Below are 21,818 nucleotides of genomic sequence, written 5' to 3' on the forward strand. Positions count from 1 at the left end.
GTGAACACGGCGAGACGGTTGTGCGTTTGTGCAGCCTTCTATTATTGATTATGCACTCAGCATGTCCTCAGCTGCAGCAGACTAATCCCCTAATAACAGAGTTAGAAAAACTGAGCCTGACACAAAGGCCCTGGACTGAGTGAGAAGTACTTGATGTCCTTCTGGTACCCCTTGTCTTTTAAGCTGCTGATAATTTGAAAATCTGTGAACTGATAGCAGTTTTTAAGACCTCTGAGTTGATAGGATTAGCATCTTGAAGGCAGAAGTTCAACACAAAAGCATTTGAACCCATTCAGGGGTGGAGAGGCTGCTTCCCCTGCACTCCTCCAAACTCTCCCAAGACTGGATTCAAACTCGGAACTATCTTGCTGTAAAACTACAATTCTAACCACTGTCCTTCTTTGAATTTCAAACATTAACTCATAACACCTTGACCATAAAAAGATGGAGTTTCAGGTAGTTCAAAAGCCTCACCTGAGAGAACAAGCAATTGGCAATAGACCTGATTGAACACGTCCTCAGTGCAAACCTTTAACACTAACTTGCTGACTCACAGGACTTTCTTGTTAGGGTTAGGTGTAAGGTTAAAGCATGGTCCACACCCTAGTGGGAGGAAGGCCAACACTTTTAGCTCCACACAGGAGAGATTTAAATCCAATGCAAGCATGCTCTGAGGTGTCAATGCTAACCAGCCCACTAACATGCCGCCTCATGAAGCTGGCTAAGCAGGGTTTTTCCACTTCCGAGTACATTGTTGTTTAAAGATGTGGTCAGCAGTAGTAGGGAGGAAGTCAGAATATTAAAGTTACACAAGAGAAACCCTGGATTTGAGCCCAGTGCCAGCTCTGTGGTCTAAATATTCTGCAGGTTATTGATGAGCATAGCCTAGACAAAGAAAGGAAAACATAGAAATATCCAGAGCTGACCTTGTTTGCAGTCTGAGATGTAATGTTTATAGTTTTACAGACATGCTGACATATGAAGACAATGCTTTCTGGACTGCAGAATATCCTAATACCAAGAGTGTACACTGAGATCATTTGAAAACAGGCCAGAGCAGCATCCATGTCCCAGTCTTAATAATAAATCCATACTATGGAAGTGTGCCAGGATTGGATCCTACAAGCTACAAGGATGTGGAGTGTGACTGTCAACTTGTGTCATAAGTGTGTTCAAACTAACACAGAACTGCACAAACAGAGCAGCAGTTCTAGCACACACACACATACAGACACTTGCACACCAGTCTATACAGACCGGTCGGCTTCTACATACATTTACAAAGCTATTGTTCTATACTTCCAGGTGCTGGTCATCCAATCCACCTTCTTTAATTATGCACCGTAAGTGGGGCCCCCATCTGAGGTGTGTACAGATGATGCTGCTCCTTGGTCTTACTCTTTATTGGCTGCTTTAGATCAAAGAGATAACACCCTCTGGATTTTCTCACTTAGTTTTTATTCTTTTCTCACCTTTTTATTTCATATTTTCAGGTCATCCACTGTAGCATCGTTTGTTCCACACTTTCAGGAACCTACTGTAAGTACAGCTTGCATACTGTGGATTTGAATTATGCTTACTGGATCAGATATATTTAATCCAACAATAGAGTAAATAAACCAAGAGAATGGCGTTTAAACAAGTAAAATACAAAATATTGGTACATGATCTATTCTATGGTGAGATGTTTGCAGAATTATTCTTTAACAACTTGTATGTAATTTGTATTTTAGATGGTTGTTGGTATAAATGTACCTTATCAAACTCTAAATGTATGGAAATCTAATTTTTGTAGCTTATTGCAAAGAAAGGCAGCAACTGTGTGACATGTACATGCTATACAAACAACAGTTAAAGGTGAAAAACTAATTTTCAGTGGTTTACTGAATATATTGCATTAAATGTGTTCCAAATGCCTCCCCCAGATTCAGGAGGGGAAAAAAACATTAGACGGTTATAGTACTTAACATGAACCCTTTAAATTGACATACCTACATTACATAGTAGTTATCAATTACTTGGAGAAATACAGTCATTGTTGGTGTACTATCAGGATATTGAATGGCATGCAGCTTGTGAATCAGTAAGGAGGATATCATGTCGCTCCACACTTTCTCCTATTCTCTGTGTGGGCTACGCTGCCTTGACTGCCCTGGGTCCTGTTCCACCACTTCCTGTTTGGTTCCAAAGTACTACCATCTATACATAGTGTGTGTGTGTCTGTGTGTGTCTGTGTGTGTCTGTGTGTGTCTGTGTGTCTGTGTGTCTGTGTGTGTGTGTGTGTGTGTGTGTGTGTGTGTGTGTGTGTGTGTGTGTGTGTGTGTGTGTGTCTGTGTGTGTGTGTGTGTGTGTCTGTGTGTGTGTGTGTGTGTGTCTGTGTGTGTCTGTGTGTGTGTGTCTGTGTGTGTGTGTGTGTGTGTCTGTGTGTGTCTGTGTGTGTGTGTGTGTGTGTGTGTGTGTGTGTGTGTCTGTGTGTGTGTGTGTGTGTGTGTGTCTGTGTGTGTGTGTGTGTGTGTCTGTGTGTGTGTGTGTGTGTGTGTGTGTGTGTGTGTGTCTGTGTCTGTCTGTGTCATCAAGAGGGTCTATTAAGTTTCTTATAGGATCACTTTAAATACTCAGTTGCTGTGTGTCACTCTCTGTAATGTATCTCTCTGATTGGTGTTTTATGTTTTAATCATTTCTTCTACTTGTTCTTACAGTATTTTGACTCCTGTTGCTACTAAACTCCAGACTGCGAACAACAGAGCCAACATGGAGAACAGCAAGGTGATCAACATATAAGTGCAGGGACTATGCAAGACTTTAACCTGTCAGTTATGACTTTCGCTTATCAAATACAACAAGTTATTACATCTATTATGAATAGCTAATAGATATTACAAGGCTATTGTTCAATTTTGTCCACTCAACAGCAAAACTTTTATTTTTAGTAAGTCAGGAAAAATGTTGAACTGTTCCTTTGGGCATGGCTAAGTCCTGCTGTGTGTGTGTGTGTGTGTGTGTGTGTGTGTGTGTGTGTGTGTGTGTGTGTGTGTGTGTGTGTGTGTGTGTGTGTGTGTGTGTGTGTGTGTGTGTGTGTGTGTGTGTGTGTGTGTGTGTGTGTGTGTGTGTGTTTCCCTAGCAGCCAGTGAAGGAGGTGCTCCCCCTGCCTCGACACCCTTCCTCACTCCCTGTGACCTCATCCTGTCCTGCTGCTTTAAAAGGACACACCACAGGCTCTATCCAGAATGTGCAGGTGGCCACCTCAGGTGACGAATGCAGACACTACTTACAACTCCCATCTCATTATGAGCAGTAAATAGAGGTGCAAGGGTTCACAAGTGTCTTCGTTTGGTTCAAACCTGCATGGGTTTTAGGGTAACAGTTCAGTACAAGTTCAGTTTAACAGAAAAAACAAGAAGTCATGGATGCATAATACTGTTTTTTCTGGAATACTGTTTGTTTGTTTTTTGGAATGGACAGTTATTTGTTCAATGTTTTGTTATTTAGAAGTGCCTTTGATGCAACATAAAAAACAAACTTCACGCAACAAATAATTTGAAAATGTAAAATCTATACATGTAAAAAGAATGTTGGAAAGAAAATCTGCCGATAGGGGTAATGTATCGTATGATTTGATTGACTTAGGGGAGACAGGATGGGACACTATTACAAGACTCATGTGTTGACCCTCTCTGCCTGCCAACCCAGAGGCTGTTTTAAACCAGCAGGGATAAGTGATCGGACACCTATATTCTTTTGCTTAGCTTTGTTCATTGGGTTTCTGAATTGTAAATCATGAAGAGCACGAATACAAAGCTTTAAATGACCATGATATGGCTACTTCAATTTCATCTTAATAAGCTAATTGGACAGACATTATAAACAACCACATTTTTTATTGTGAACAAACACAAAGCTGAAGACCAGCTTGTGTGAAAGAATTGTGGGTTATTCTCTTGTTGTCTCGAGAGCTCTTTTGCTTGCAATTACTGTTTGTGAATAGTCACAGGCAATGGTCATTTGTAAACAGTTGTTGTTGTTTCATGTTAGATTTACATAGAAATCGTGCACTTTGAACCTTGCAATATGTAGAAATAACCGTAACTCTTGATTTCCTGTTTTACATTTAGGAAGATACACAAACTACACTCAAACTGAAAAACTTTGAATGTCTTCCTTCTTTGCCAAATTATTTCTATCAAAATAGGCAATTGACAACCTGAATGTTTGTAAGCAATCAATAAGCAACATTGGGAATTTTCTAAAAAAGTCACATTTAATTTACCCTTTGTTTATGATAAAATAGTGATATTTTAAAAGAGAATCAGTGACCTTTGGAATTTGTTTACAGTGGTGTCATCGTTTAGCCATCTGAAGCCTCCAGAGAGGGATCTCAGTCTGATGTCTCACATGAAGTCTATAAAGTCTCTGAGACACGCTGGCATCACTGCAGTCTTCACTGGACAAGCAGTGAGTGGCTGACACAGACTCATAATACACAAAGTTTATATTTAACATAATAAATCACAGTGTGTTGGGTACCTGTCTGTTGAAACATGACAGAAGCTGGACAGTGAGGATCTATTGGAGGAAGTGCCAATAGTAGATGTGATTTTGGCCGACATCGACTCCCTGGTTCCCACCCACGATGAAGCAGGCCGGCCCATAGCAGAGTGGAAACGACAGGTGATGGTGCGGCAGCTGCAGGTCAGGCTGCAGGCAGAGGAGGAGCAGAGGAGACAGGTGTCCAACATAACTGTGTACATGATGTACTTTTTGTATTTGTATTTGCTGTTGTTCATATTTAACAGCGTTAGACAGATGTTAACAGATTAAATCAGTTTACTTTGATTTGATTGAGGGCTTTTTCAAAGTCTCCAAAAAACAGCGTATAAAGAGACATTACAATGTTATAAGGGGCGTAATATACACGATTATTTCTTGTTTTTAAGCACTATGTTCTATTCTGACAGTGCAAAAACAAAACAGTTCACCTTTATATCAAAGCGTCCAGTACTCTCATTTCACAACATCCTTGCTTTGGATAATTGATAACATTTCTTTGCCTCTCTAATAGGACATAGCTGATGACTGCACACCAGTGGATGGTTGGAAGTACTCACAAGCCCACAACGCAGTATTAGGGCCCTTTGGTGAGCTCCTAACAGAGGATGACTTGACGTATCTTCAGCAGCAGATTGAGACTGTTTCGCTGCAGAAGCGCTACCAGGCCTACGAGCTGGAGCTTACCAGGCTGACAGAGGAGCTGAGATCCATCTTACCTGAGCAGATTCTAAACATCTCCCTCAATAAAGAGGTTCTACAACAGATGGATGCAGGGAAAATGCAACTGACTTTACCTGTGTGGTGCAGTCGTGTCTCGGAGATTGTCAAGAATATGTCACAGCTGGTCTCTAATCTGACTCAAACCACAGAAGAAAGGGGCGAAAAGGGGATAGTTGAAGGCATGAAGGAGGAGATGAAAGATTTGCAGGGGGTAAGAGACAGTCTAGGGCTTTATTTAGAGCAGGAATTGATGGGAGAGACAATGCCAACACATGGTGACACCTCTAGTGGATGTAAACTTCCTCATATAGGAATGGCGTCAGCTTTCAGCCATCGCCTGGAGACCAACAGCTACAGCAGAGCACGCAGGGAGAGGGTAAAGAGGGAGATCCAACAGTCTGGGGTGTCGGTCAGAAATCTCAGATCTAATTTTGAAGGTCAGATTGGGGGCATCTATCCCTTTGCTGGGGTTGTGAATGGAGGCCACGTCGCACTTGGAGCATCAGGAGTGAAGAAACAGAACAACTACACCGTCCTCCACTGTGAGGATAACCATTATCCTTCTAAAAATGTCATACCTGTGATGGAGAGTACTAGTTTGAGGAAAGAGCGTATAGTGGTACTGTTCCTTAGCCACTGGAAGAAATCTGCATATGCTATTTCAGTGAGAGCAGCCAAGCAGGGACAAGGACAGAAATTAGTGGCTGAGAGGGAAACGGAAGCTTCAACCCCACAGAAAATCCCCTCCATGTTTCAGTTCTGCAAACAAAGAGGAGCTGTGGACAAGATGCTCAACTCCTGGAGAGTTAAACTTGAACTTAAAGATGCACAAAAGTCACATTTGTCCTCCTCTAACTCGTCACAAAACCCACCACTTCGAGGGATATACTCTCCAGAGCAATTCCTGCCAGATGTCGATGGTGTCCCATTAAGCCACGATAGCCTGACGCTTGACCTCTTCATGCTGGGATACTTTCATATCCTGGAGCAAGAGCTGTCACCTGAGGAGAGAAAGATGAGGCACCTCCTCTGCTTTGAAGTATTTGACCGTGTCGGCAGTTTCCCCTGGGAGATGGTGAGGAACTTCCACAAGGCTGTTCTCCAGGAGATCCAGGCTGAGAAGCGACAGTGGAGTGATGGCTTTGAGGACATCAGCGTTCGCTTCTTTGGAGATGCCAAACCATGCCATTGTCCATCCAAATCATCCTCAAGCTCCACACTTGTACCCAAAGTTATTGTTCAAACTGCTGCTGCGGATGAGAATGGAGGTGACACGGACTTTTCCTATTTCAACAATGAAGAAATCTGTAAATACATTGACCGCAGCTTCAGTTTCTGGAAGGAGAAGGAGGCAGAGCTGTTTGATTTTGAACACTAGCATGGTGTAGTTCATGGTTTTGCACAAAATGAAAATGTGTTAGCGTATATAGTTTGGCTAAAAGTGTTACATATTCCTTTTAGAAGGCATTATGAATGTATTATCATTGCAGACTTATTTGGGAAGGCATTTTAAAGTAATTGCGATGTTAATGAAGAGTTCCAAAGCTTTTGAAGTTAAATGGTACCAATAATAAATGCGAATTATTTTATGTTTGTTGGAAAACAGATGCTTAATTCAGAAGGTGGTTTTAATGTTCATAAAAATAGTTGAAATGTGTATGGGAAACCAATAAAGTGTGCAAAATGTTGTCAAAACTGGGGCCTAAAATGGGCTGTTGATTAAGGGCCCTTGTCATCCAATGTTGTTCTGGATGAATAGCTGGTTTGATGTGTGGAATCTGGATGTCAAAGCTTTTTCGAGCCTCTAAGCATACACAATACATTTGTTGTTTTTAGAAATAAAAAAAGATAATGTGCAGCTAATGGGTGTTAAGAGCCTAAAACATATTTAACTAAATCCCATAACTGAAAAAAATGCTGTTTTAATTACAATTAAATACTTGGAGTATTGTATTCCGCTTTAACGTCTTTGATCATGCTAAAGGCCTTCCTTTACAGAAACGTTCGCTTTTTCCCCGCTTAGAAATTAATAATAGAAACTGCAATTATCAAAAATAATTTATAGTCAACCATATACCGTACTTTATTTATTGTCATGCATATGTTTGATAAGCTATCTTATAGTGATAAGAAACATTAATTTAGTTTTAGGTCCTCAAGAAAGGTGACGGGTTGTAATAGGTGAGGTCGCGCATGCGCACTAGCGCCATAAATTGACAGGAGGATGCTGAGCTGCATTCCCATCATTCTATGAGGAGAGGAGGATCCCCCTGCGCATCCACAACGGAGGAGAAACCGAGCGATAAGAACATATAAAAATAATCCGAGTTGAGCTCTTTATCTGCCACCATGTCAGCTGGAGGAGATTTGGGGAACCCCCTGAGGAAATTCAAACTCGTGTTTTTGGGAGAGCAGAGCGGTGAGTCAGTTGTTGGGGTGTTATCCTCCTCCCATAACGCTGGCCAAACATGCGTATATTTTGAAGGCCATGTATGTAATCCGTGTTGGTTTTAAAAGTTGTGTTTGAATCTCGAGGATGAGCCGGCGAGCTGAGGTTGAATTAACGCCTATCTAGCTCTTGGCACATGAAGGAAATTATTAACGGGAGAACAAATAACGTTGATATAAATGCATGCATATAGCCTACATTCCGCCGAATTAACTATGTCAATCAGTGTAAAATAACTGCACGTTATTGAATATGGATGTTTGTTAAATTGTCGCAAATCGTCATAAATTGCATCATAGCAGCCGATGTGAATTCGGATGTTTTGATGTGCTGCAGTGACCGACAAATATGCTCAGCCTGTTTTCATATGAGCTTTTATTTAATTGAAATCGCTTATATCTTTCATTAACCATCCTCTTTTCTTTAACACGTCTCTATTATTTTCACCATCATTCCTGATTCAGTTTTTCACGGATGAGATAATAAACAGTTCCCCATGTGTCAGTTCGGGACACACCCTAGGCTGGCGATGTCGGTAGCATCTCTTAAAGCTCGCAGTTTCCGGCCCGGTCCCGTTAATTCTCAAATAAAACTGACAATGCCACGGTGTTATACTTTTTATAATAATCCATCTGTTCAGGGGGGACTGTGTAGCCTATATATGTGTGTGTGTGTGTGTGTGTGTGTGTGTGTGTGTGTGTGTGTGTGTGTGTGTGTGTGTGTGTGTGTGTGTGTGTGTGTGTGTGTGTGTGTGTGTGTGTGTGTGTGATTTGATGTAATGGCACAATTCGGGAGGAGCAGATCGATAACGGTTTAGCGCTGTGAAGCCGCCTGAATACGTGTTCAGACATCAGACATCCAAAGTAGCAGCAGAGGTGAACATCTCCCATTGAAAACAGCAGCAGAAAACAAACGCACAACCAGGAAACAGCTACACTGTTTGTGTCTTCATGCTTCAGTGTGTGCGTATGTCTTGTAGCCTAGAAGGCTGTGTTTCGACTTCAGTCCTCCCTGTCTGTGTGTGTGTGGCCTGTGCTGCAATGTTTCTGTCCATGGTGCTGAATGGAGGCCTACTGTGGCCACTGCCCATGGTTGGATTGAGGACGCTACTGCTGCCTGCATACATGATTCTGCATGTTCGACTGAGGCCTGCGTAAAGAGTCCCAAATGTCCCTCCTCATGAGTGTGATCAGATGTAAAATAAAGCACAAGATGAGCACCACACAAGAATAGCGATGAGAAAAGACCTCACCTTGACGCTCTCAGAAGTCAACATTGGGCTTGTGATAATTGCATGATTTTACACTGTTTAGTAAATTGACCTTAGGATGACATTTTTAGTGACAAAGAATATTTTGGGACATGACATTTCTTTTTTAGAAACATATCTCCCCCATCATCAAAAGAAATATAGCTAAATGTCAGTGTTTATTTAGATCATTTAGGCAACAGATTATATGTAGATAATCGTATAAAGCAGAACCAATGCCATAAATTGCAATATGTTTTTAGCAGCAGTGAGGTTCGCAATTGGATTGCCTAAATTGGCCTTCACATGCTCAAAACTTTTGGGATGCATTGAAACTTAACGAGAAGAAAAACTACACCAAAATCTATCCTACAAGAGAAAATGAATGTATTTTAAAATTTAGAATTTAAATATTTAAACTGCGAAGAACAAGCATATAAAGTCATCTCATCACCCTGGACTATTGATAACCTTTGGCAAAAGCAACAAATCAGTATCATTTAGATAATTTGCAGCTCTAAAAGAGAAGAAAACTTTTGGGGTTTTCCAGTTAGTGTCTCATCATTTTTGTCATGTTTGTAATGTTCAGCATGTACACATATAGTAGTGTGCCACATTTTGTTTACATGCTTCTGTTAAATTATCATCACATACCGATGATGATGTTTTTTACATCTTGATTATCTACTCTTTATTTTTCATTAAGAGTAGGTAATTAAAACCACTTTTATTTTCACTTTTTATTTGCAATGAAACTTTGAAGAGGAGAGAAGATGGATTTCACGTTATTCCTGGATTAATTACGACAAATGTTAGAAGTTGAGAAATTACATCTTGAGAAACAAAGCTGTGGGTATACTATCTTTTATTTCTTTCTTCTGATAACTGTTATTAAAGATCTGCATTTTATTTGTAAGGTTATCAAGATGGCTTTTTGGTGTTCTTTAGTTTGTGTAATAATGATGGTGACGGTGCCAGATTGAAAATTCTCGACTCAGTGGCACGTCTACAAAACAGTGGATACATACTGTCATATCTTTATGAGGAACAACTGATCGAGATTCCTTGAAATAACACTTCTGATCTTTTTATTACAGTGGGGAAAACGTCCCTCATCACTAGATTCATGTATGACAGCTTCGACAACACATATCAGGTGAGTCTAGATCCTGAATCAGACCATTTAGAAAAGAGACATGGGTTTGGAAGAATTGAATGCATGATATGGTGACTGAATACTGTCTATAAGTAGAGAATGAACACTTTCTATACATGTTATCCTCCCAAGTCAGGTTTTCATGAGAGGAAAAAAGTGAAAAAACAATTACTACAGTTTATACAACAGATAATACATCAAACCCTCCATGGTGACTTCATCATATATAACTCAATTGTATCACATTTCGACCAGACATTCTTGCTTGACCCACACATCTGGTTTAATAACAATAGAATACATTTGCATTGACACTGTCCAAAGTTAAATATTATCAATATACAGTAATTATCAAAAGGTAAAAGTGGTACAGCATTGTTAGGCTCGAAAAGATGAGAACACCAAACACACACATTGCTTTTTTCCATTGCATTAAGTAGATGTCCAAATGATTGAGCCCTATGGTTGATATAAATGACAATGTCTGATTCCCCTTTAGTACTGATTGGCTCTTTTCTGTCTTTATATCTTTTTTTGTATTTGATTTGATTTAAACAACAGATATAAACACAGAGGGTGCATAGACACATTAGACCTTCAAGTCTGGGTACCATTTATGATTTCCCTTCGTATGTTCTTTCTCTTCCACAGGCCACCATTGGAATAGACTTCCTATCAAAGACGATGTACCTGGAAGACAGAACAGTAAGGAATACTCTTCACTTGAAGATAATTCCTTCAAGAATAGTTTATGTATTTGTTCTCATATCTTTTTAACCAGTAACACCCTAAGTAAGACATGTCCCAATTTCCACTCTGTTTTCACCAGTCCTTGATTTGATTAGCTTAATTACTGCTCTCTTTACGGGCTAACACGATTATCCTTTGGTTATTTCTGGTAGTAATAGCTTTGGTGTGTAGGCTTAAGGAGTCAAAGCCTTTCCCACGGATGATTGACTCTCCCCAGTTTTAATGCTATTTTTTTCTGTCAGGATATTATGTTCTGTAAGCCTGCACACACTGACACTGGCTTATCCCTCTGGGTGTGTACTTACAAGGCCCAAACATCTGTGTATTCTGTATGTAGTATGATATTTAATGCGGAAACAGCTGCTGAAAGTGTGTGTTTCTCTGTGTGTAAATTCAGGTAAGGCTGCAGCTGTGGGATACTGCTGGACAGGAGCGTTTCAGGAGCCTCATCCCCAGCTACATAAGGGACTCTACAGTCGCTGTGGTTGTCTATGACATCACAAGTGAGCAGCAACATGCTTATTGTGCTGTGCTTTATGTTTTGAAATGCAGTAAGGCAGTACAATTTGTATATTGGAGTTTAACACAAAAAGAGTGTGGTCTCCACAGATGTGAACTCCTTCCAGCAGACCTGCAAATGGATTGATGATGTAAGGACAGAGAGAGGAAGTGATGTCATCATTATGCTAGTAGGCAACAAAACAGATCTGGAAGAGAAGAGGTGAGTAAGTCAAAAATACAATCACCAGTCTCTGCTATATGTATCTGCAACCATTTTCAGCAGAAAAGCAAAATGTCAGTAGTGAATGGATTAGCCTTTAAAGTCGTGACATGGAGTCTGCTGTGATTTTCCTGCAGGCAAATCATGATCGAAGAAGGCGAGCAAAGAGCCAAAGAGCTGAACGTCATGTTCATCGAGACCAGTGCCAAGACAGGCTGCAATGTCAAACAGGTGATTCCTGCAGTTTCACCATATTTTACTGCATTTTTGGGTGTCACTGTCACTCTGCTTCTGCCATTTTTGCGTCCCTTTTTCCAATTCATGTATCTCAACATTACTTATACAAATAAGTGGTACGAATGTCCAAAATTTATGTGACAGCTGAAGATACTTCACAAACATATTTAAACCTAAAATGGATATTCACACTTTATTCAGACATTGAACAGCATTGCATTGATAGTTCAAGTCAGCTCGCTAATGTTCACATAATACAAGTCCAACTGCATAATAATCTATGATATGCTTTGCATTGAATGTAATATAAAATGTCATGTAAAGAGCGATTACTTTTATTTTTCATACTGCTCATACAGTAAGTGCTTTTTTGCCTTCAGAGTCTATGTCAGGTTGTGTTACTATATAGATACAGACAGGAAATAATAGCTTGGCCTTAGAAGTGAAATCATTTACTCCTAAAAGGGTACTGTGAGTGATGCAAAGACAAATGTGGTCACATTTTGCAACTTGTGTTTTTCAACCCTTCTGCCCTAACATACACTCGACATATATATTTTTTCCTCGTTGTGCACCACATCTCCTACCAAACCCTCCCATTTTCTCATCTTCTCTCCTCCTTTCCTTCCACTCTTCTTAGCTGTTTCGTCGGGTTGCAGCAGCCCTACCTGGAATGGAAAGCTTGGACGATGCAAACCCTGAGGGCAGTATCCTTTTCAGCAGCTGTGACTCACTGTGCAGAGAGCCAGGCAGCCAAGAAATGGGCAGCTTATTTTTAATCTCTTAGTGGTTGTTGGCACAAGTACAGACCGCCCAGTCTACTGTCTACTGAGAAGCATCAGCCATTAAACCTTGTGCTTAATAGAGAGGACAAAAGCACAGTGCCAGGGAGTGTGTTGTTGAGGCATACGTAGACAGAGCACCACCTAATGGTTGACTGGGAAATGACATGCCCTGAGATAGTGTAAAAAGGATGGGACTGATTAAAAGTCTTGGGACTTTAAACTCTGAGATAGTATGATATTGACATACAGTAAATGACTGCCTATTTGATTTGATTTTTTTTCTTAACTGTATAATTCCCAGTGATTGACATCAAGCTGGACAAACCAGCAGAGCCGACTGTGCCCGAGGGCGGATGCTCCTGTTAATGCAGAGCTGGAATCGGACAGCTCCCTTCACACCATAGGCTTGTTGTGTTGCTTACTACTGGTTAGCTTCCAGTTGACTTCTCTAATTGGATATAGGATGTGGGCCTTGTATCTGATTGGACAAATCAAATGTTATCTTTCAGTCTTGTTCAGTTGTAAAATATTGTATACTTTGTCAATATGTAAGTGACTGGAGGAGAAAAGGGAAACAAAAAAAACCCAACAAAAACACATGCTGAAATAAAATAATGAACAAAAAACTGTTTTGGGAAATGAAAAAGGAGAAACTGGGACAACCAACGGAATTCTTTTCGCTGTTATGTTTTGTATTTTTTATATATAAAAAGGGAAAGCACCAAAAATGATGCCTAAACACAGAAGGAGAAATAATGGTGGAGGTCGGCCATTTTTGTAGATGGCCGAACACGTCTGAATGTCTGCAGCACGCATGCACGCTGATCTTTGGCCTGCCCTCCAGGGTCTCCCCACTCTGGAAGCAGGCTGACTATCTTAGAATGTTTTATAGCACCTCTCTCTATAGCATCTCATGACAAAATGTATCTCATTTGATATTCCCACAAGAGTCAACTTTCAGTAGGTTCACCTTACAGTAGCTGTGAAAATGTGGCACTCTATCTCTCTATGGGTTTAACTTTTATAGAACAAATTGTACTGTGGTTAAAAAAAAGAAAAAAAGAAAAGAAAAGAAGAAGTAATACAAAAACAACTTACTATCACAACTCATCCTCAAACTACTCTTCTTCTCCTTTTCCTCCTTTTCCTCCTTTCCTCTAAACTCCTCCTCTCCTTCCAGTGTCCCCCATTCCTTCATCCCGGTAATACACATATAACAACCCACTGTAATGCACTGCACTGTATATAATAATGTAATATGTATGTTGTGAACGTCCCTCTGTAGAAGTGGTCCTTGTTCACCAGTATGAATAATGTAATAATGTTTAATGAATAATAAATTAAAGATTAAAGGGCTTCACTCTCCTAACCATTAACATTTACCTGCTAGCAAAAATGTTTTTTTTCATCTGATATCTTCATTTTTTAAGGGGTTTAGAGTTTGAACTGAGTTAAGTTACAAACTGTTTAACAGACATAGCTTCAGAATCAACACATTTAGGAGAAAAGGATAAATCGATCAGTTTCAGATTATTTTTCTGGGCGTTTTGCCTTTATTTCATGGGAAACTGAGGGGGTAAGATTAAATATGGAAAGCTATGACATGCTCCAAGCGTGAGGACTGGGATCAACACAAGGACTGTGGTCCTTCTACATGCAGCACCTACTCTACAAACGGAGCTAAACTAGCAATTGAGCAAATACACAATTCCTCAATTTAATAGTAGTTAAATGAAGAGGAACCCACACAGTACCCTACTTAGCAATTTAGCTAAGATATTTTCTTTACATTAAAAATGTTCTCTTTTCACTAAGAGATGGATAATTGTATACTTTTACTCATCTCTATGCTATTTGGTGTCCTGGGATATTGAAAAATGAATCTAATGCAAAGTGCTTAAGTGTGCAGCTCCTTGAGTGTCTGCTAGAGGCTGGCTCTAAAATACCAGGAAGAGCTCTTAACACCAGTACTGGTCTGAATAGCTCATGTCTTTATGTGTGGCATAGATACACAATATACAGAGGTTACATTTTTTGTTTTTACAAATCATCTGTTTTGATATTTTTTGTATTTGTAATGCATACATTTGCATAGTTAGGGCCGGACTGACTTTACCAACAGGCAGACACTTAGTAGCCGTATGCTAGAGATTTAAGGCCAGTCTCAACTTCAGCTCTTTGCCTGTTACGTAATTGTTCAAAGATTTCATTTAGATAGCATTTCCAATATGCCATCTGCCATCACTGGACTTCAGAAAAGCTTTTCAGAAACCAATGTGTGACATCACTACATTTATGTTTTTAATAGTCTATGAATCAAAATAAAAACATTTTTCAGTGTTCAGAAAACCCAAATCAATTATGATCAACCTCAACAAAAATGTTAAAATAAAAGCCTTTCATAAAATGCTACAAAGTGATCAGTGAAAGTTACAAAACTAGGAACTGATACATTTATAGTACATTTATATCACAGATTAAGAAAGATTCTCTTCGTGGCCATCAGCTGTTAGCCATTACATGTCACGTTGAGCCCTTTGAAATAGTGAATCTAAATTGTAAATGGTTTGGAGTTAATAAGTAAAGAAGTTATTGATATATTGAGAAGAACTATGTTGGCATTGCTGTTGATAGTCAGAAAAGAACCCACCTAATGTGTCTCTCTTCAAGATGATCATTTACAGTTTTGGTTTCCTTCAGTGTACTGCTCAACCACCTGATCTCCCAGTTGTGAGACAAGGTCTGAATGTGTATTAGTTAAGGGGAAGTTTAGTTGGAAAGAACCTTTTAGGAAGAAAACTGTCACTGTGACCTGTCAGGTAGCTTTGTCTTAGCTCTCCTGATGTGAGCTGACAGGTATTCCCCTTTAAGGACAACTTGTCATTTGATCCCTCTGAGGACCATCAGGCGGAGACAGTTGGTGCTGTTAGTGGACAGAAAAACTCCACCAAGGATGACCTGAAGGTTAAAAACATCCAATACAGAGTTTGAAAGTAAGTGACATGACTAAACATAGTGACGTTGATTAAAGTTGATTGAAGAAGAACACTGAACTATGTAAAAGACGTGACAATATGATACACAAAAGTACAAGCATGAAAGAATGCACCTGCACATCACTTACTTCCCTGACAAGGACACACCTCTCAAGTCCTCAAAACCTCAGTTATGAAGTTTGCTCTGGTTAGTTCTGGTCCACTTTTAATTTCATTTACATACACAGCACCATGTCCAGAGTGGAAGGTTTTGGAAACACAAACCTTCGCTCCCTTCTGAGGGAGTTACGAACCGATATTGCCATGGCAGTGGATGACTCTTTCCCTCTCATCTTTGGTTTGGCTGATAGAAACATTATCACTGATCAACTACTAAAGGTAAGAAGAAGCCTCTGAACAAAGTGTTTGCTTTGATTTTTCATTGGAAATGCCAGACATGTACTTGCTTTTCTACCAGTCCTTATAAGCATTTGCATTGAAATGTAAGACTTTTTTTTTTTCATTCAACCATTCAAATATGCACAAATTATCAGGTTCATCATTTATTAAGGTTTGTCTGATTGCACTGTTGCTCTTCTCCATGTTATCTCGAATTTAAGACTAGAGCATAGTAACAACATGTGGTTTGTTTAGACTGTAGAGTTTAAAAAAAGCTCTTGGTGTTTTTGAAGGAAACTTTGGAGAAGGAGGGACGAGAGGGGATCCACAAGGCCATGTACTCGCTCCTGTCCTGGGTCCTGGAGCAGGGCAGATCCACCATCAAGGCTTTCTGGAGCAATTTGTCCAAAGACTACAATCTGGAAAGTTATACAAAGCTAAAGCCACTGCTAACAATCGTGCACCAGAGTATGTAGAGTTTAATTTTTGCTGGATTATTTATAGTACATCTGTTTAATTGTACCAAACAGACATGTCATGTGTACTGTGGGACTGAAATTGCACATGTCCGCCATACACTCCTTATACAAATGTGTTATTGAAATAAACCCCACCCTGTCGTAAGGTCTAGAAACACACTGAGCAATCAACATGATAAAGAAATCTACAAATTGACAGTGTTTTGTAGAATATGTCAGGCTGAAGTATTAAGTTGATCCTCATTTTAACTTTCTATTGATTTCAGTACATTCCCTATTTTTACATCTTTGTTGACATTGTGTTGACAGGACGGGTTGCTGCAGGTCTTAGTATTGAGAAAAAGTCATCTGGAGGCCACAAGACAGCTAACATAAAGAAGAAGAACCCTGCAGACGGAGGCACAAAGGCACACAATCAGCATCCACAGTACCATGCCAAGACTAGCAATGGAGCAGGTTATTTCCTGTTACACGTCTTAAAATGACTTGCAAAAAAAATACAGTAGCCATTGCAACCCCCTTAAAGGGATAGTTCTATATTTTTGAGTGGGGTTTAATGAGGTAATTTCCAATAGTAAATGTATTAGCCACAGCTAATGTTGGTCAGCGCAGCCTCTCTGTATTGAGTAACTAGCAGGACTGCAGGCACAGATGCTATGCAATACACTGTGGCATAGCTTCCTTTTTTTGAGAGGAGACAAGCTAAAAGACGTCAGGTTAATGTACGCCATGTTGGAAAAACCTAACAGTCCTTTACTTTTACACTAGCAAGCCTCTTTGTCTGCATGGTGATACATGCAGACTGCAGAACAGATGTACAGTTTTTACCTAGTCATAGCTCTCTGGGTTCATGGACATGAGCTCACATTTAACACCTGCACACAGATGTTCTTGTGTACCACAGAACAGCTGATCAGGGCTCTGCAGGTGGAAGAACACGTAGTGTGCCAAAGTATGTTAAAACAAAGGGGCTTACTAACGGAAAAGGAAAGTGCTGTGAATCTTTTCAATATAGCTTTCAACTTGGTTTTACTTAAAACTTGTGAAATTATGTAAAGCAAACATACCCTGGTCTGGTACAATGTAGGCTATAGCCTAGCTTCTGTCATGGCACTTCAGTTTCTCAATAGAGAGGCTGAGCAGACCAACATCTCCTGTTGCTAATATACTTAGGCCTACTATTTACAAGTGCAGAATTCAACCCCACTTAAAAAATACCACACTAGGCTATCCCTTTAAGTCTGTTGGCCAACAAGTGTAAGGCTCCTGTTTTTAATCAATTCTTCATCTGACGCCCCTACAGGCCTCAAGCACTATTGTTTAAGGTTGGATTTGAAGGGCAAAAGGGACTAGTGCTCATAACATGTTGGGTTTTTTTTAAGGGGGGAAAGTGAAGTTATTCCGAGTGAAGAGTGAAGCACCAGCCCCCCAGATGACATCTAAAAACAGTAAAAACAATAAATAATATTTAACAAACAATGCTTGAAATCTGTGGACACAATTAACCTTTTTTTTTTTCCTCAGGTGCTTCAGTCCAAAGACCAGCTGCTCTGTCTTTCCCCTCCTCGGATGATCTACTAAGCAGCCATGAGGTTGAAGAGAAGACCCTCATCCAACAGGTGTTTGGCTCAAATGGTACGACTTTGGATGAGTATTAGTGTTCCTCTTTTTATTTTCACAAATACTCCTAATATCAGTGTTTGTAATTCAACAGGATCCTCCAGAAAACGCATCAAGGTTGGAGGGGAGTCAGATGAGATGAATGGAGCTGCTAAGAACACATTTCACCACAGGGGGGAGACAGACCCTGTCGCTGTAAAGAAAAACAGCTCACTCACAGTCTGTATGTCCTCATGCATGTAAGCGCCAATATCTAACCTGTTCTGTTTCTGGGCAGGTTCACTGTAATGATGATGAGTGTGCTGTGTGTAAGGATGGAGGAGAGCTGATCTGTTGTGATGGATGTCCTCGAGCTTTTCACCTGACCTGCCTCCACCCTCCACTCACATCCATACCAAGGTGAAAAAAAATATGATCTTTAATTGTCTCCACATTGAAAAACTACAACATTTAAATTCTCCATCCATGTATTTGTTAGTAATAAAAACAAAATGAATGTTCTGTTATATTACAGCACTGGTAAAAGAATGACTCTGCATATTATGTGAGTTTGAGATATTTTGAGTAAATTTTCTAAAATATTGCTACAAATATTTTTGTACGTTCACTTATGAATGCAGGATTTTAACTTGTTTTGGATTCATTTAAGACTGTGATATTTTCACTTTTCGACTGAAAACTACTGATGAAATAAGAGATAAAATTCACTCTTGATCTCTCTTTTTTGGTGCACATTAAATCAGCAGGTGTGTGTTCAGGGATATCTTAACTTTTCAAATGTTGCTCAAAGACATTTTTAATGCCACACCTTAAATTTAATTTACAGTGGTCCTTGGCAGTGTGAGTGGTGCTGTGGAAACAGAGTGAAAACAGAAAAAACACATCCTCTGCAAGTAAGTATCTGAAGGAAGATTATTTCAAAGGAGCTATGCCAAAAAAATAGATGATATAAATGTTTATGCTCCTACTTAAAGTCTCATAAAGCTCAATTCAACTTTTTTGTAAGCATATATTTGCAAGCAAAAATCAGATTTTACAAATTGCAACAGCTTTTTATAATTGTAAATAATTTATAAATACCCTCACCATCATTACACGGGTTAAAAATAGTGTGCTTCCTGATATCAATCTCCCTTTTTAGCATTTTCTTTGTCTTCAAAACTTACACGATAAGTAAGACTGATCAATCACAAAACTTTATTCACAGCCACACATGGAGCATCAGCAAACAAACACAAACTCCACCTCCATGGTAGACATCTCCTTCTTCTCCTCACTATCATCCTCGTCTCTCACCCCTATCACAACTTCAATGACTGGATCAGGAAGAAACCTCCAGGTGAGGATTTGGTTTTTCCCTGTACTTGGTTACTGAAAGTTTTAATAATTTTGCAAATTCTGTGTCACTTCTTCCTGCAAAAAAAAGTCCTGTTAGTGCCAATATATATATATATATATATATATATATATATATATATATATATATATATATATATATATATATATATATATATATATAAAAAAATGTTCATCCAGTGCTCAGGTGGAGAACTGGTCAATATGAAGGAGGTGTGTGGTGTTTGTCACCTGGGAGGAGGAGACCTCACTCACTGCCTGCAGTGTTTGCAGCATTTCCATATGCATTGCCACTTCTTCAAGTAAGACAGCCACTCTATACTTCTATCACTGTACAATCTGCTGAAGACTCGTATTGTCTTCCACATAGCTAAATAATCTTAAAAATGAGCTTTAATATGATCTACACACAGACGAACTGCTTGTCAACAGGCAAAGCAGGTTACTGTTCAGGGGTCCCAAGCCAGTAGGGGGCCCCTGAGGGCTGATAAACTTTAAACTACATTAGTGACTCAAAATGTGCACATTTTGCAATGACTGCAGGAAACCTTCCTAAGGGGGCCAAATCTGACAACATACAGTTGTGGCCCCACTAACTGTTACATGAAAACCAAAGTTTGTCTATGAAGGTATCTGAAGGAAATGAGCAGAAAGTGTTGACATGCAGTAGTGGCAGAAATAGTAGTGACAAATGTTGGTTTGAAGGGGCCCCCACTAAATTTTTACCAAGGCCACAACAGACTCCAGAATCACCATGCATCAATGGCAAATAAAATGCATACTGATGGAGAGATAGATGAGGAGGAAGAAGTGTTAGCAAGACACCCAGCTAATAGCAGAACTAGGGGCTAATCAGCAGCAAGACTGAGCCAATCTGGACTTGAAGCTTATTTCCACAGAAATGAGGCCCTTGGGAGCACTGCTCTTTAGGGGTAGTAAGGGACAATGAGCTTTTAGAGATATGATGGTGTGGCCTGGTACTATAGATGGACATTTTTAAATACAAAAGAATACACTTTCAAGTGAATAAGATAGACTAAAACGAGGAGAACAAAAGATCGATCCAAACTGCGGAGAGGCTGATCCCGTAGAGAAGCCACAACACATTACAATGTGTCTAACTATGCCTGGTGACCTCACTCAGCCGAATTGATCGACTGGCTGCTTATAGAAAGGACAGGTGGATAACTAGACAATGTGAGGGAGGTGTGTGGTGTTTGTCACCTTAGGACGTAGATATTGATGGACTGAAAGGTCATATATAACAGAACAGAACAGAACCAGTTCTCATTAAGTGTGCTTACATTTGTCAGAGGAAGTTCCATCTGCTTGTCCTGCTCCAGGGCCTGGGGCAGCTCTGCACAGACTGAGACAGAAAGTCCACAGGTGTGCCTTAATAGACTTTGTGTTTCAAAAATATATAAACCTTCGTTAAGTTAATATGATGAAGTTAAATTTATTGTCTCTTTCCTGTGAATGTATAGTTCCCCCCAGTGGTTCAAAGCACATACACTTCTGATAAGGGCTCCTGTGTTTCTGAACCCAACCTCAATAAAGATGAACTGGACTCCATTCTGGGAGACGTGAGTTGAGTTTGATTTTATGTAGATGTATAGGCATGATATGAACACAACCATAAACACCTCAGAATCGACATGGTTCAAATGTGCTGTCAGGACATAGCAAAGCAAAGAATGGCTCTCTTATGCACTTTTAGTTATTTTAAGATAATTACAAGGACCAAAAGAGGGCTGGTGAGCATTGATAGCATCTTGGAAACTGTAGAAATGATCAAAATGTCCTCCTATAAGCTTAATAACACCTTTTATAATGTGGTTAACATATTTGTTGTGTGCCATAATTGTCAGTGACATCTCACATATTTAGCACAGTGTAAGCAGGATTTAGCTCAATGTGTAACAAATGATCTTATTTTTAATCCTCTTTTTTTGTATCTCAACAGGGCTCCATTGATGGAATCTATCAGTGGGCTTTCCACAACATTGCTCGGCCTCTTCCAGAGTCTCAGGGTTGCTTCCAGTGACAAATGACTTCTGCGATCACGCTAGAGTTAAACTGCAAAGGAGCAAAGAGGAATAATCAAAGAATATTTTCTTACCTTTGGTGGCTTTTGGTTATCATTGATTTTGCATTGATATTTGTGTTATTTTTCTGTTGTGTTTTTTTATGGAAAGCATTCCTTTGATGAGTCTGATCATGTACAAAATAAAACTTACTTGTTCTTTGGCATTAACACTGCAATTGCATATAGAGCCGTGTTAAGTTATGATCCGCTGAGTTGATAGGACGTGTTAGAAACAGTTTGAGGACTGCGCGTTATGAAATCATCATTAAATCACGACGTTTTTTGCTT

The 21,818-nt window shown here is 39.7% G+C and overlaps 3 protein-coding genes across 3 annotated transcripts; all 3 read left to right on the forward strand.

The window, feature by feature from the left end:
• The first annotated feature begins 1,508 nt into the window (after positions 1–1,508).
• espnlb (espin like b) lies at positions 1,509–6,770 on the forward strand. Its single transcript, XM_079348547.1, has 6 exons — positions 1,509–1,539; positions 2,700–2,766; positions 3,125–3,248; positions 4,334–4,452; positions 4,546–4,725; positions 5,060–6,770. Exons 2-6 carry the CDS (start codon positions 2,752–2,754, stop codon positions 6,644–6,646), a joined length of 2,025 nt encoding a protein of 674 aa, XP_079204673.1. The 5' UTR covers positions 1,509–1,539; positions 2,700–2,751; the 3' UTR covers positions 6,647–6,770.
• A 699-nt stretch (positions 6,771–7,469) lies between these two features.
• Positions 7,470–13,687, forward strand: rab6bb (RAB6B, member RAS oncogene family b). Its single transcript, XM_079348262.1, has 8 exons — positions 7,470–7,687; positions 10,064–10,122; positions 10,774–10,827; positions 11,270–11,375; positions 11,482–11,593; positions 11,731–11,824; positions 12,471–12,537; positions 12,917–13,687. Exons 1-8 carry the CDS (start codon positions 7,618–7,620, stop codon positions 12,979–12,981), a joined length of 627 nt encoding a protein of 208 aa, XP_079204388.1. The 5' UTR covers positions 7,470–7,617; the 3' UTR covers positions 12,982–13,687.
• A 1,364-nt stretch (positions 13,688–15,051) lies between these two features.
• On the forward strand, positions 15,052–21,496 carry aire (autoimmune regulator). Its single transcript, XM_079348873.1, has 13 exons — positions 15,052–15,989; positions 16,283–16,457; positions 16,778–16,924; positions 17,851–17,916; positions 17,993–18,103; positions 18,183–18,283; positions 18,366–18,487; positions 18,915–18,981; positions 19,290–19,427; positions 19,625–19,746; positions 20,758–20,830; positions 20,929–21,027; positions 21,408–21,496. The coding sequence occupies exons 1-13, from the start codon at positions 15,843–15,845 to the stop codon at positions 21,486–21,488; spliced, it is 1,449 nt and encodes a 482-aa protein (XP_079204999.1). The 5' UTR covers positions 15,052–15,842; the 3' UTR covers positions 21,489–21,496.
• The last annotated feature ends 322 nt before the right edge of the window (positions 21,497–21,818 follow it).

This window comes from Symphodus melops (assembly GCF_947650265.1).
Source record: "Symphodus melops genome assembly, chromosome: 7".
NCBI classification, from domain to species: Eukaryota; Metazoa; Chordata; class Actinopteri; order Labriformes; family Labridae; genus Symphodus; species Symphodus melops.